The sequence below is a fragment of the Rosa rugosa genome, chromosome 1 (assembly GCF_958449725.1).
Source record: "Rosa rugosa chromosome 1, drRosRugo1.1, whole genome shotgun sequence".
NCBI lineage: Eukaryota > Viridiplantae > Streptophyta > Magnoliopsida > Rosales > Rosaceae > Rosa > Rosa rugosa.
The window spans coordinates 47,666,482-47,680,658 of NC_084820.1; the positions used below are offsets into that span (position 1 = coordinate 47,666,482).

General features: G+C 37.9%; 2 protein-coding genes across 2 annotated transcripts; both read right to left on the reverse strand.

Moving 5' to 3' along the window:
- Positions 1-202: 202 nt before the first annotated feature.
- LOC133739535 (uncharacterized) lies at positions 203-3,489 on the reverse strand. The gene is made up of 6 exons (XM_062167322.1): positions 3,326-3,489; positions 2,865-3,047; positions 1,726-1,797; positions 1,419-1,544; positions 1,169-1,246; positions 203-546 (listed from the first exon to the last, which is right to left on the reverse strand). The coding sequence occupies exons 1-6, from the start codon at positions 3,480-3,482 to the stop codon at positions 503-505; spliced, it is 660 nt and encodes a 219-aa protein (XP_062023306.1). The 5' UTR covers positions 3,483-3,489; the 3' UTR covers positions 203-502.
- Positions 3,490-4,306: 817 nt separating this feature from the next.
- On the reverse strand, positions 4,307-9,888 carry LOC133725167 (katanin p60 ATPase-containing subunit A1). Its single transcript, XM_062152298.1, has 7 exons — positions 9,624-9,888; positions 7,962-8,451; positions 7,460-7,654; positions 6,055-6,299; positions 5,708-5,866; positions 5,455-5,542; positions 4,307-4,851 (listed from the first exon to the last, which is right to left on the reverse strand). Exons 1-7 carry the CDS (start codon positions 9,743-9,745, stop codon positions 4,570-4,572), a joined length of 1,581 nt encoding a protein of 526 aa, XP_062008282.1. The 5' UTR covers positions 9,746-9,888; the 3' UTR covers positions 4,307-4,569.
- Between the last annotated feature and the right edge of the window lie 4,289 nt (positions 9,889-14,177).

The following is a 14,177-nucleotide window of genomic DNA, read 5'->3' on the forward strand; positions in this document are numbered from 1 at the left end:
CTCTTTCTCATCGTGCAGTATTATTATTTTGCAGTCTTAACCATTAATTTTCTAAATCGTTCATTGAACAGATCATTTAGGGAAAAATCAATTAAATTGAAAATCGTTTGACTTGATCATCTAACTTATATCGAATAAATAGAGTACTATTATTCCTTATCAGAATCTAGCTTTCAAAGGAAGGCCGGAAAACTACTGACACTCATCTGATAAACAATATACAGCAAGGTACCCGGCCTTATGGTAGATCGAGAGGGGGTTGGGAGTTCAATCTGTGCCTTGGATATAATGATACATGGTAAAAGTTTTCTTCAAATACTTCTTCATGAGCTATTGGCTACTGTAGTTGCATCCATAATATTTAAACGAAAGAAAACAAAATAAATCCAAAAAAGGACAGAATGATCAAATCATGGCCGGCCGGCCATCATGTGAGCATGGCAGGGTAATATGAATTTCCGAGAAAGATTAATAATTATGTGCTTCAATATTCCTAGCTTTTTCAAATCCATGTCAGAAAGATTGATGTCAACAGCATCATAGTTACTGCATAGAGATTCCTTGAGAAATTCAGTACACTTGTGGAACTTGTCATCACATGAATATTTTCAAATCAATACATCAGATCAAACTTACTCAATTGTACTTCAAAATAATTGATCAAAACTGCTACAAGCAATTGAGGCAGATGACAAAACTATATCCCTTTAGTACTATAATTGGTGATACATACATGCGACATTCATACGTACAGATTGACATGATACTCTTATACATGTGATTTGTAAATCTATATATTTGTTACTATTGAGGTAACGTGAATGTATGACATACATGTATGTACTGAGATGATGTGAATGTATGACATACATGTATGTACTGTAGAATTATTTATGTATACTTACAACAGGCATGGATGCTGATTGACCAGACCAATATAGCAATCTCAAATTTAGTGTTCACTACTCTACCTAGAAAATGCTTGGCTGCTTATGTGTAAAAGGGTGTTTTCTTCTTACACACTATCAAAACTTAGGAGTTGAAATATGCAGGTGCCGGGTTGAATTGTGAATGATATAATGAGAAATAACTCTATATGTGTAAGGAGCTAGCTAAAAATTCTTTTAGAGATAAGAATATTAATATTTTTTACGCCGAAACGACTTACCAATTGTTTGAGAGCTTGGAGCATTTGATTTGGCATCGGATGGGAAGCCAAGCTTCTTGCAGTCTCCTCCAAAAGCGCCTAATCGAAAAACACAGAAAAGAATTAATGTGCATATCTATGAGTGTAACATGTTAAGGGTAAAAAAAAATTTCTCTCCCTTTTCTGATAGGCAATTTAAAAAAAGAAAAAATTAAAAAAGAAAGGTAAACTATGTAAGATCTATTTATGTGATTGAGGTTAACTAACATACATGTTTTCAAGCATGCTAACTGTGGATTATCCAACATGTTCAATGTGCCTTCATTGCATTGGCATATGTATCCACTAGTCCCGTTGGCTATGCAGGTTCCGTCACCACACCAAACAAGTGCACATTCTGCGCGCAGATAGAGGTAAATTATGTTTTTTTTTTTTTTCCTATTAAACTGTTCGCATGTATCTCAAAAATACATATACGTATCAAAAATAAGTTATCAAAGTTCTTCAATGGAGCACAAGAGAAAATGTATTTATGGTAATTCGTACAAGTTAATTGAGATCGAATTGCTGCTACGTACGTGGTATTACCAGTGGCGGAGGGAAAGGAGGAGGTTGTGGGGGAGATAAATCACATCCAACATTAACAGTGCCTGCATTCATCATCAAAAACGAGAATTACTATCATTTACTATTTCTCGCAAATAAAAGAGAAATTTACGTATCAACTTAACACTTTCTGACTTTGTTAAGGATGCTGGAAAACTCTTGTAACCATTCTCATTGAAATCTTTGTCCATTAATGAAGTTTCTATTTGATAAAAAAAAATTAAAAAATAAAAACACTTAAGGCCAAACTGCATAGTAAATAATTTATTGATCTTGTAAACCGACTGCCGTCCGATACTATGAAAGAGTAAGATATTAAAGTTGTAACTTCCACCAAATTTAGAGAAACCATTTGTTTGTTTGTTGTGTTTGATTATTCACATAATCCTTGATTGAGACGATGACCAACATTAAAATGCCAATCTCTTTAGTTTATATTTTCCCAAATCACCATCTTCTAGTAATTAGCGCCATTTTTCAAACTTTTATTGCACAAAGCAAAGAATTTATTAATGCCAAGAAAATTGCACATGAGGAAGAAAATACTCGCATCAAAATGATGACATGTTAGAAAGCAGAATTAGGACCTAGTGTGCAGTTCAAATTCACATTCGAACAACACAGCTACAATAAGTTTCTCTCGATCGACATGATTTTTCTTCCAAAATAAACGGAAGTTTTGGCACAGATGCCAAATCTAGTTACTGTCAAATGTGACATGTTTCTCTTCTTCCAGACAAAAAAACAAAGGAAGTTGGATTGGCTTTAAGGATATACAAAATGGCCATAAAAAATTGTTCACTACACCACTCTATTGCTTTGTTTAGGTTTTCACAAATTATAAAAGAAACGGCCGGCCGGGCACCAGGACTGTAATTTCCAAGTGCTTTCAGATGTGTTAAAAGGCATTATTGATCGACAACCCTATTTTTACCAGAACTTGGTAAAATAGTTATAATGTTACAGAAGCACCTTCGACTTTCATTTTGAAGTGCTTTTTAAGGAATCATTTCAAGTGCTTTTCTAAAATGAGAGAAAAAAACTTGGGTGCTTCTAAGTTTTAATTAACAAAATCACTTCCTGCAGAAGCAAGGTTAAGAGAAAAACTCACAGTCTGGAATGAGACAAGATGGATAGGTAAAGGGGCCGATCTGAATCTTTTTCCAACCAGGGTTACAGTCGCAGTCAAAACCCACACGTCCGAGACCAGGCACATCTATTGAGTGACTTGAGTCATTAGAATACTTGCATTTTCCTTGCGCACAGTTTACCCCTGGAACTGAACAAACAATATCTGCCATGCCACACAAACAACTCATTATCATTACAAATTAAATTTACCACCACAGCAATATACATATGAGGGATTCATACAAACATACATACATTGTGTGTGTGTGTGTGTGTGTGTGTGTGTGTCAGCCCTAGCACTCCCAACACTGATAAAAACCCTAATCCAACGAACTAAACCCTAGGAACCAGGATCAGGCTGGAAATACACCAAGCCAGAAACTAGTGAACCGGCCCGGCCACCCAGAGTTTTAAGGACAAATAGGTTGCTATATGTGTTACCGTGTATATCGTCTTGTATTGGATTTGATATCGACTCTGTACAACTGATTGTGGCAATGAAGGTGAAGAGAGTAAAGAGAAGAAGAAGAAGATGAGTAGGAGCGAGACTTTCCATGATCTTTGGTATGAGACTAGGTTGGTGTGAAAGAAGATACATTTATAAGGGTGTGCTTATTAGTTAATATGGTAACGAAAGCTATCATTTTCCCTGATTAAAATGTACTTATATTGCCGCCTTTTTGTTTTGATTTCAACTCTCTTTTTATTAACGAAAGCCACCTCGGGTTACAATGTTCCCTGAAGACGTTTTTTTTTAACCCAATTCTTTTGTTCTAAATTGCATCACAAACACCATCCAGCCAAGATTTTCGGGTGGCAGATAGAATAAAAACCATAGGCAAGACAAAGGGTTGCAGACAACTGGGGATTAATTCACCATTGTAAACTTGCCGTGTGTCTGAAATGTGGGCTGAGGTACCAATAGTAGTAGTGTTCTGGGAAATGGGATATCTACTAGATTTATATTATAATTTGGTTTAATGGAGCGGTAAATGTTATGCAGCAAACGAAGGCATTGGATATTAAATTGGTCATGTCAATTCCAATCACCAAGCATCAGATAAATGATAGATTTCATGAGCTGTGAAAACAGAATGTTTAGATTTGTTCGTTTTAAGCATACTTCAGCCGATAATATGCGACCTGGAATTGCTGTTTTAAGTGGTCAAACTCTTAAGATAGGTTTGGAGGAGTATATTTTCTTACAAATGGTTTGATTCAATATTGAAATTAGTTCATAACATGTTCAGAAGGCCTTTGAAAGTGAAAACTAGCATGCTCGATACAGATTTCTAAGTAGCTCAGATGCAAGCCATCTGTGAGAATTGTACGTTGAAAGCGAGACGATGATGTCAAGTTACATGTTCATTCACAGGGGTGTTACACCATTTTTTTTCACTCAAATGTCTAATTCTGAATCAATTGAATAAAATCGAAGTACCTCAGTTGTCTGGATAAAATAAGATCTGCAAATAGCAGATTCTATACATTACAGTTACAGATACAAAATAGCACAGCACTATGACACAATTCCCTTTCCAACCCTTGGAATACTACAACTACCTTCTCTCCAAACAACACAAATAAAACGATCAAGGGTAACAACAAAGACACAATCACTCAAAACCTGTAACACCCAGAGCAACACTTTCTCAGTTAAGATACGACTCTGACACTCGAGGTCTCTATGCTGACCCAAACTCTGAAAACCATTTTTCATGCCGTTCAATATCAGATTGAGAAACACTCCGTTGGACCTTCACCAAGGCTTCTTCAAAATCACACATGGCAACAGGATCCTTTGAAATCTCATCCTTCGACATGCTCTTGATCTCATCACGTGTCTTTCCAGCTATTTTCCTCCTCATCCCATTCAAGGAAGCATCACGGCAAACGTTTGTGAGATCGTCACCACTATATCCATCTGTTCGGCGAGCCACATCATCAATGTTTACATCTTGAGCAACCTGATGGCGATAAATCGGATTAGAAGGAAACCCCAAACAGATCTAGTGAAGGTTAAGATATTTAGTACCTCAATTTTACACTTTTTTTTTTTTTTTTTCAATTTAGTACCTCAACTATGATATCTTGCAATTTCATACTTCACTAGGTTTTACTTGCAATTACAATGGACTCAAACCACAATTAACAAATCCCTTAGTACAACCGTTATGTGATGACCTGGTGGGTCCAATTGTTTGCTGATGTGGACCCTAAATGGGTGCCATGTAACAAATGTAAATCATGATGATAAAGTACAACCAAAGCAAATAAGCTGAGTTTCATCCCTGAACATGCCACATTTTTATTCTATTTGCATTTTCTAATTGGTTTAACAATGCTATATACTGCAGAATTTGCCACTTATACCACATTCCAAGTTTATAAACCATGATAGAGACATCTATATCCAAACTTAACCTAGAGATTAGAATGAGTTATAGAGTAAAGGCATACTAATTAACTGATTCTACGGTCATAATATTGTACTACACAATATAACGTAAAATTGAGAGTGATGATCCAAAAACCAACTGTAATGGCATTAATATAAATGCTGGTCATACCTCAACTGTTTTCAAATTTATCCGAATAAGCTCTTTACGGCTCTCAAAATTTGGAAGAGGGATATAAATACGCTTCTCCAGTCTCCTCCTGAATAAGTTAACAGTTACAACCAGGTTGTTACATCAAGAGCAAGCCAGCATAATTGAACTGCAGATCTAGCATACACAGAGCCTACCACATAAATTCCCTCCAACTCACAGTTTAAAGAGTGGATACGAGACAGAAATGAATATACAAGAATATAGGACTAACCTGAGTGCCTCATCAATGTCCCATGGAAAGTTAGTAGCTGCCAGAACCATCACTATTTTACGAGTACCATCTTCATTTGTGGAAGTGGCATTTACACCATCAACCTGGACCAGAAGTTCAGATTTCACCCTTCTGGAGGACTCATGCTCTCCTGATGCCCTAAAGAAATAGAGATTTTCAATGTGAGACAAGGTAAGAAAAGATAAGGACATATGTCACCATTTGACATGTTAACAAAGTCATGGGACAAATTAAAGAACAAAAATATACATAAAAGCAATAGCAATGTGCATGCATCAACTAAATGGTTAATAATGTCTTTATGTAAAACTGGATAAAGATCTTACCCCCGGGAATTGCAGAGAGAATCAATTTCATCTATGAAGATTGTACTCGGCGCATAAGCTCTTGCAAGATCAAATAAGCACCGAACCATTCGTTCACTTTCTCCACGCCACTTTGAAGCTAATGTAGCAGAGGAGACATTGAAAAAAGTTGTGCCACACTCAGTAGCAACAGCTTTAGCAAGTAATGTCTTTCCAGTTCCAGGAGGACCAAACATAAGAACACCCTTCCATGGTCTCCTGATCCCCTGCAATCAAAGAAGTTATAAGTTTGATATGACAAATGGGACCTCACAATAAAGACATGTCAACCTGTAGGGTGAAATTGGCATAAATTCAAAAAAAACAGGTGTGAAACAATTTGGGTCACATTTATATACAACATGTCAGTTATATCATTTCCACGGTGCCCCTGGCCTGTCAGAGGTAGTGGGATTTTTTCCGTTCCCTGATCAAAGTCTTGGTTGGAATTGTCCCGTGATTCTACCAATGTCAACTCATGGACTGGTTCCAGCCCTTTTTCTATGTGTTGTTTTCTATACTCTATAGAGATTGGAACCGATGACTTATGCCTACTTCTTAACAGACTTGCTAACTGTAATTGCAGACCCCAAAAGGTACATATTCTGCCTATGTAATGCAGCAGCAATGACTTGGTTAGAAAAGACATATCCGCTTTGGAAACCTAAGATTAAGCCCACCCCATTTTGGTCCAAAGGAAAGTCTCCATGGTAGTCTAAGGGTCTTGTCAGGTTAATTTTCAGTTTTATGTAGAATAATTATGAGCCTAGTGCTTGAGTGTGTCTTTATGTCTATTTAATAAGTATTGAAGAGTCTTATTATTAATAAGTCTTTAGTAGTCTTTTGGTGTGCTAGGAGTCTAAGGGTTGTGTTTGGAGCCTATAAATATGGTTATCTATTGTAAGCCAAATGAGATTGGAATGAATTAAAATTAAATCTTTTTTTGAAGGCTTATGCCTTGGTTTCTCTCTCCCCTTACCTTCCTCGCTCTATTTCTCCCTTCTACAGCTAAGAACCCTCTGTTTCTTCTAAAATCATTCTGCTTTCTTATTCTCTCAACACTCCCAAACCCACCCAAATCATGCTCTCACCTACTGTTGCTCTCTGCTGCATCACTATGGGCCTCTATAACTAGGCAAAAAGGGCATTCTTCCGCATATACATCTCCCATTCCAAAACAAGCTTGCATATACGTTACAAATTTCAGAGCATAGATACGCAGCTTATTAGCTTAATTTGAGTGATACTAGAAGAAAAATCACATGGCAATACCCCCACAACTCCATAAGGTAAACCCCAATGATTAATAAATGTCATGCATATTAAAGAGACTAGAACATTATGCAAGACAGCAACAAAAATTTCTGTTTCATCCATCCAACAACACCTGAAAATATTCTGGCATCCACAAAGGAAGAACAACGGCTTCCTCCAGAAGTCTTTTTGCTTCAGTCAGGCCAGCAACATCATCCCATCTCACTCCAGGACTGGTTTCCAGTACATCCCTTTCAAGCATTTCAGCCAAATCAGGATCAGGTCCCTCATACTGCCTCTTTGGCTTTCCATCCTCAGCATCACCATTCTATAAGTTTCAGAAAGAAGTCAGTAAGCAGGGTTATAGAAAAATTGAAACCACATATTCAAACTTTGGTGCTAATAAATCATAGATCATATAATCAGTACTATGATACACAACCTCATAATTCTCTACCGCACTGTACTTACAAAAAGGACATATGAATCAAATCATATTATAGCAAGAACTTTTAGCACACCATAACTGATCAGTGATTGGTGAAGACTGCACCTTACCCTTTAATAGGAATCCTCTATCAAGCACGTTAATAAGCTACAGTAGTACAAAGAAATAATAGTTAGGTAGACCGTACCGCTGAATCTGCCTTGCTAGATTTTCCAGATCGGGTGTCTTTCTTGCCGGGAGTAGAAGACCGGACCGCTGAGTTAGCCCTACTTGATCCACCGGCCTTTGCACCACGGCCAGGTGTGCCTGCTTTTGTTGCAGAACTCCGAGCCCAATTTCCATCTTGTGGTGACTTCCTCATACCAACCTGACCAGCCTTTGCATTTCTTCTATTTGAAGTGTCCCTACTTGGTGGCCTCCACACATCAGGATCATCCATAGGCGAACCTGAAGAAGTTGGATATCCTGAAGAAGTTGGGTATTCATCTAAGGGTTGAAAAACGAAGGATGACTTAGCATGAATTGGAGGCGAGGAAGGGCGCCGGCCCATGGGGCTTTCCTTAAATGCCCTTCTCTCGGCATCTAGTTGTTTCACAACCTCTGCTTCCTCGGAAAGTGCCTTCTTTACATTCATCCATTTTGAGCGGATCAACGGGTCATCAAGCGTGTTTAAGTGCCTGGAACCAATTAGAAGTTCACATCTTACCAAATAAACTTGGACATGAACATGAAGAACAAAAGTGATGCTATAGATTCATATCATCCTACTCTATAAGAAAATCAATAGACTTTTTATAAGATGTCTTAGCTGAATTTTAGTTTGAATTTAACAGGTCTAAAATGATTGAACGACTAATTTGTTTAGCAAAGTTTGCTGAAAAATAAATGAGAGTAAAATCCACCATTTTCAAGTTGAACAAGGAAACAGTCATTAAACATAAGTTTTTATGATCTTCTGTCAATATCAATACCTGCACATAGGTATCTGCCTTTTTTTATGGAGGCAAACTGCGATAGGTATCAATCATGAAATGATGGAGAACACACATAAAAAAAAGAAGAAGGAGGTTCTGTGTAAATAGGCCACACATAACATGGTTAGTAATTGTGCTCACAATCTCACACAATGTGGCTGGATTTTAGCACCCTGCCAATAGCACCAAACTACGCCTCACCACAGCATGAGAAAAGTCACCAACCGGAGCAGTTCTCCAATTATAGAAGAGCATTCCCTTCATGTCCACACTATTCTTCTTACCTACATATATATCTCTCTTACGCTCTAACCCTCAATTTTGCAACTTGACAAATTTCTTTTCAATATGAAGCAGAAGACAGAAATGAAATCTAAAGTCAACCATGATTTACAGATTTATGTCAACGTCTTAAAAAGGTTGGTTGTTCTAGATACAGTTTACAACCTCGGGCCACAAAGTTTATGTAAGTAGCCAAAATGCAAAGGCAGTTAATGTTTTCAAAATGGATATCCACAACAACGTGGAAGACCATGTTTTCCGTAAACTCTGGCATTGCATTAGTTGAATTAGCAGCATTATGACTCCTTAATAAGTCAATTCAACTAATTGAAGAGAAAGTATTGACAGTCTAAAAGGCTAAGAACGCCCGAGATTTTCACTTTCCAACTCCAATGGCTATGGCTTTCAATTATCTCAGAATAGCTCTAACCCACCAAAAAAGAATGAACCTTTTTCCTGGAAAATTGGTCTCCATAACCAATTTACACGAGAAAAAGACTGCATATCATACATGAGAAAGCTTCGAATTTCAAAAGAAGAACCAGCCAATTTGGAAAAAGAGAGAGAAAAAAAATGAAAGATTGGAAACGTACTTGTTGATCTGAGCAATGCCGCCGTCGAAGAAGATCATGGAGGTGTCGTAGAGCCCTTCCATCGCGTACTCTCTCGCCAGCTTCAGGTGGTCTTGCAGACCCACCAGCGTCGGACCCACCATTCTCTCTCTCTCTCTGTGATTTCTGGAGTTGCGCGCACAGTTAGGGTTAGGGTTCTTGAAGGAGCCGATACGTCGCCGTTTGAATGAAGGGTTTTCAGGGGGGGAGGGAGGGGTAACGGCGGGGCGGGTTGAACGAAGGAGATATATGGGTGGGTTATCGAGATTTGGTAGCGACTTGGCTGTTGGGAGTGTGTAGGGCCTCCCGTAACTGAAGTTTTAAGGCAAAAAGAAAATAAATTTTACCCGAAAAAGAAAATATGGACCCGTTTCATGATTCAAATTTTCCTTCCTTTTTTGACCTTTATTTTGAACGGGTTGTTTTTGAAATCGGCAACCACCCATTTTAATTTTAAACGGTGAGAACTGAGAAGATCGATCTAGAGGATTTATCTTACATAAATTTCTAAAAATTAATTAATGATGTGAAAATAATACTAATAAAGTATAAGGAGCAGGCATACTAGCGGTGCTTGACTTATTATTATAGTTAGTTAAAACGCGTATAAAATTTCAGTACGCGCATAATTGAAAAAAAAAAAAAAAAAAAAAACTTTAAAATACGACGTATTGAAATTGTAGACTCGGTTTTTTTCGTGTATTATTGAGTTTGACCTTTATAAACACGTTTTATATGTGTTTTATACAGAGAAAAAAATACTTGGAAGTTAAAAAAATAAAAATAAAACAACGACGAGTATAATTAAAAAAATTAAAAAAATTAAAAACCTCAATATGGCGTATTCTAATTCAAGTGCCTGATTACATTATACTTCAGTGTCATATCATTTTCTTCATGTTTTGTCACATTTCATAAATGATATAAAGTAAAAGCAAGAGTTGAGAGTATATTTCTCACAAAAAGAAATATGCTTATTATTGTCACATTTCGTATGTTTTTTTGCCAAATTATACACGTCCCTTTTTTTTACTACTATGCTTATAATTAGGGTTGTCAATTCCGACACGACCCGATAACACGACTCGAAACCCGCGCGAAATAAAGTAGATTGAACCCGCACAATTAAAAAGCGGGTTGGCCGTGGGTCAACCCGCCATGACCCATTTAATAAATGGGTCGGCTACGGGTCAACCCACCAACACGAAGTGAACCCGTATAACCCGATTATGTTATATTTCTTCTTGAAATATTGGACGTTAGGAGTATTTGATCGTAGGATTAGACAATTTGAAATATTTTGCTTTATAATTATTGGATTTAATTAGTTATGAAGTACATATAATTATTTATATTCTTCGTCTTGTGGAGTTTTTAGTGAATTTAATCAATTTTTGTATGTTTTTAGTTAAATGGGTCGTATTGTTAACCCTTAAATGGGTCATTTTGTCTAACACGACACGACTTATTTATTAAATGGGTTAAGCGGGTTGGAAACGGGTAACCCGTTTAATAAATAAGTTGGGTTTGGGTTTAAATTTTTGACACGATTATTAAATGGGTTGGGTTTGGGTGTGTATCTTGCAACACGATAAATACCTTGACCCGACACGAACCCAACCCGACACGACCCATTGACAGCCCTACTTATAATCAAAGAGAAAAAAAAAAAAAAAACCTCTCGCTCTCTACGAGAAAATACCTAGCCGCGCTTGAGTTTTTCTTTTGTCTCCTCGCTCCATTCGGCGACGCATCCTAGGGACATGAACGTTGGACAGGCAGTGTTGGTGCGCCGTCGTTTGACCAGTTTAGTGGGTTCGTGGTGACCATCTAGGTTTAGATTTCCTTAACAATGAGGTTTGGAGGTCTACCCACAGCGATTGGCAAGGATGGAGGTTATGGCTTGATGGGAGGGCTGCTCGGGTCGAAAATGGAGGTGGGCAGCCGCCTGGGTTGCTGGATTACGATAACTCTTGCAGTAGGTCGCAAGGTGGTGGTGTGAATCTGGGGTCGGTTTGCGTTTAAGGTGGTGCACTAGCTCCAGATCTTGGGGTGGATCCAAATTTGGTCGGAGATGAATCAAATACTGGCGGCGGGAGCTCGGGTCTTAGTTTTCTTTTGAGTGCTACTCCAGATCGGAGTAGGATTGGTGGCTATGGATATAACATCAGGCCCTGGGAGGGGGAGGAATTTAGTCGGGTGGGGGCCGACCTTGTACGGTGGTGGGTTGGAGGTAGGACGACAACTGTGCTCCAACGGCGGTTGTGGTGGTTCGACATGGGTGGTGTGATGGTGTGTGGATGATTAACTTGCTTAGGGCTAGTAGGTTGCTGACAATTTCTTCCCTTGGAAAGGACTTGGGCCTGATGTTTTTCTTTTATTTTCATGTTTATGCTACTTTTTACTTTTGAATAGTTGGTGGCTTTATGTCGTTAATAAGTCGCTGTCATTATCTAGGATGACTAGTTGAGCTTTGTCCCAATTGATGCACCTTGTGTGCCTTGTCTGTTCTGGCTAGGCAGCGAGTACGTTCCTTACTTCATCAAATGGTTGGATCCTCCTAGTGGAAGGATAAAACTAAGTGCTACTGGATTGATTTTCCGGTGGCAACATATATAGTTGGAAAGTTGATAGTAATAGTAAATTATGGCTTCGCTATGCAATACATTTCCAATGTGTTACCACAATTGTAAAGCGGATGGAGTAGCCAACAGAGCACTATTCGCTAATTGGTGCTTGTTAGAATACATATGTTTAGTTGAGACACATATTATTATCTCGAGATGTTCTCTTGATGCTTGCTGTATTTTGGGGTTTAGGCAAATGTCCCCCCATGTTCTACGGTTTCATTAATGATCAAGGCTTAAGGGCAGCTATACTACTCCTATTTCAAAAAAAAAAATTTAAAAATAGCGTGGCTCCTTGAGACCCTTTAATAAAATTAATATCCGAAAATGGGCACATGCCTCACATTTGGATGGAAAAAGTTACAATTAATAGAGAGGGTGTAAATTGATAATTTTTACCAAGTTCAGGATGCAAATTGATACCTACTACTAACAATAATATCTCACCTGTAAAACAAAATCCACCAAAAATAGAGTACAATGTTGTTGCTACCAAGTGCAAGCACTAACCTCAAACCAAACAACACCACAATGACCTCCCCAACATAAGCTCATATGACCGGAATTAACTAGATATGTTATATCCCAATACCCAAACTTATCTGTTCATTAATCATTTGGATAGTTAACTATTAAAAATCTTTACCTTTTACTTTCATTTCAAACACTTAAGGGGCTCTGAAGTTGACTTTTTTGTTCGATTCACTTTTTGTAGAAAATTTCTTCACAAAAGATGTGGAGCACGTTAAACCAAGTGCGTAGACATGAAGTACGCTAAAATCAGAGTTCGTGTGAAAAAATTATGACGTGAAAAGCTTGGGTTACTATTTTGAGAACCCTAGTAGTTAGTTACCAGGGGTAACTTTCCATTTTTAATTCGGAAACCCTAACAGAACACTCTCCCCTCGAACTGACTACCTGACTTGACCTGAACCCGACACCCAGTGGGTTCACCTTCGTCTGGCCACCCTAGACCACCACACTGGTCCCATTTTAGAGCGCCTCCTCACGTCGGCAAGGTTTCCAGCTACATTTTCCTTCAACCACCGTCGATTGAAGCACATCAAAACTTTTTAGTTTCACAGGCCTTGAGTTTTGAAGCGACCGAAATTTCCTCCTCTGGCCACCTCAAGTCGCGCCATAACATGGGATTGGAAGCCCTTCCCATAGCGGTTCGAACCCACCAAGCCACCAGCATCAATTCAATCAGAGGAAGAAGAATCGAAGAATTTTAAGGATTTCTAATGCTTTCAAGGTAAATTCCTAGATTTCTATACATAATTGGACTTAGTTGTAGTTAGAATTGTTGTTAGGCTTGTTGTCATGAATCTATTGCCATAGGTGTTGCAGCTCGAATTAGTGTTAAAATGGCTGCGCAATAAGGGGGAATTTCCGAGTTTTATTCTAAATTCGAATTTAGTTTTCAATCCTTTGATTTTTTCATTTATGAGTTGTCATTTTGTACAGGACAATGTGTAGAGCCATCGCTCGATGGAGATCCCTACAGACGGCTGACTTAGCTATAAACCAGTGAGTGGACTTTATTTTAAGTTCAATTGCAAGCGAATCTATTTCCCCAAATAACTATGCTTATCTTAATTTCTCTATTAGATTACTTGATTCATGCTTTCCGGCTTGAGTTTTGCTTGATTGAATTTTCATGATTTGAGTAAAATTGATATAAGAAAAGTTTATTCTTCTCCTAGAATTTCTATATTAAAAGAGTTTCGGTTTTATATGTGGTTCAGATTTTAATTAAGTTTATGATTTATAATTTCTGACAAGTATTTCGGAATTGAAGTTTCTTATTGATGTGTTCATAATGCACACTATGTTGGTAGCTCACCGTAAAATTGATGTGTTCATAACGCACACTATGTTGGATGATTTTACATGTATGTTAGGAGTT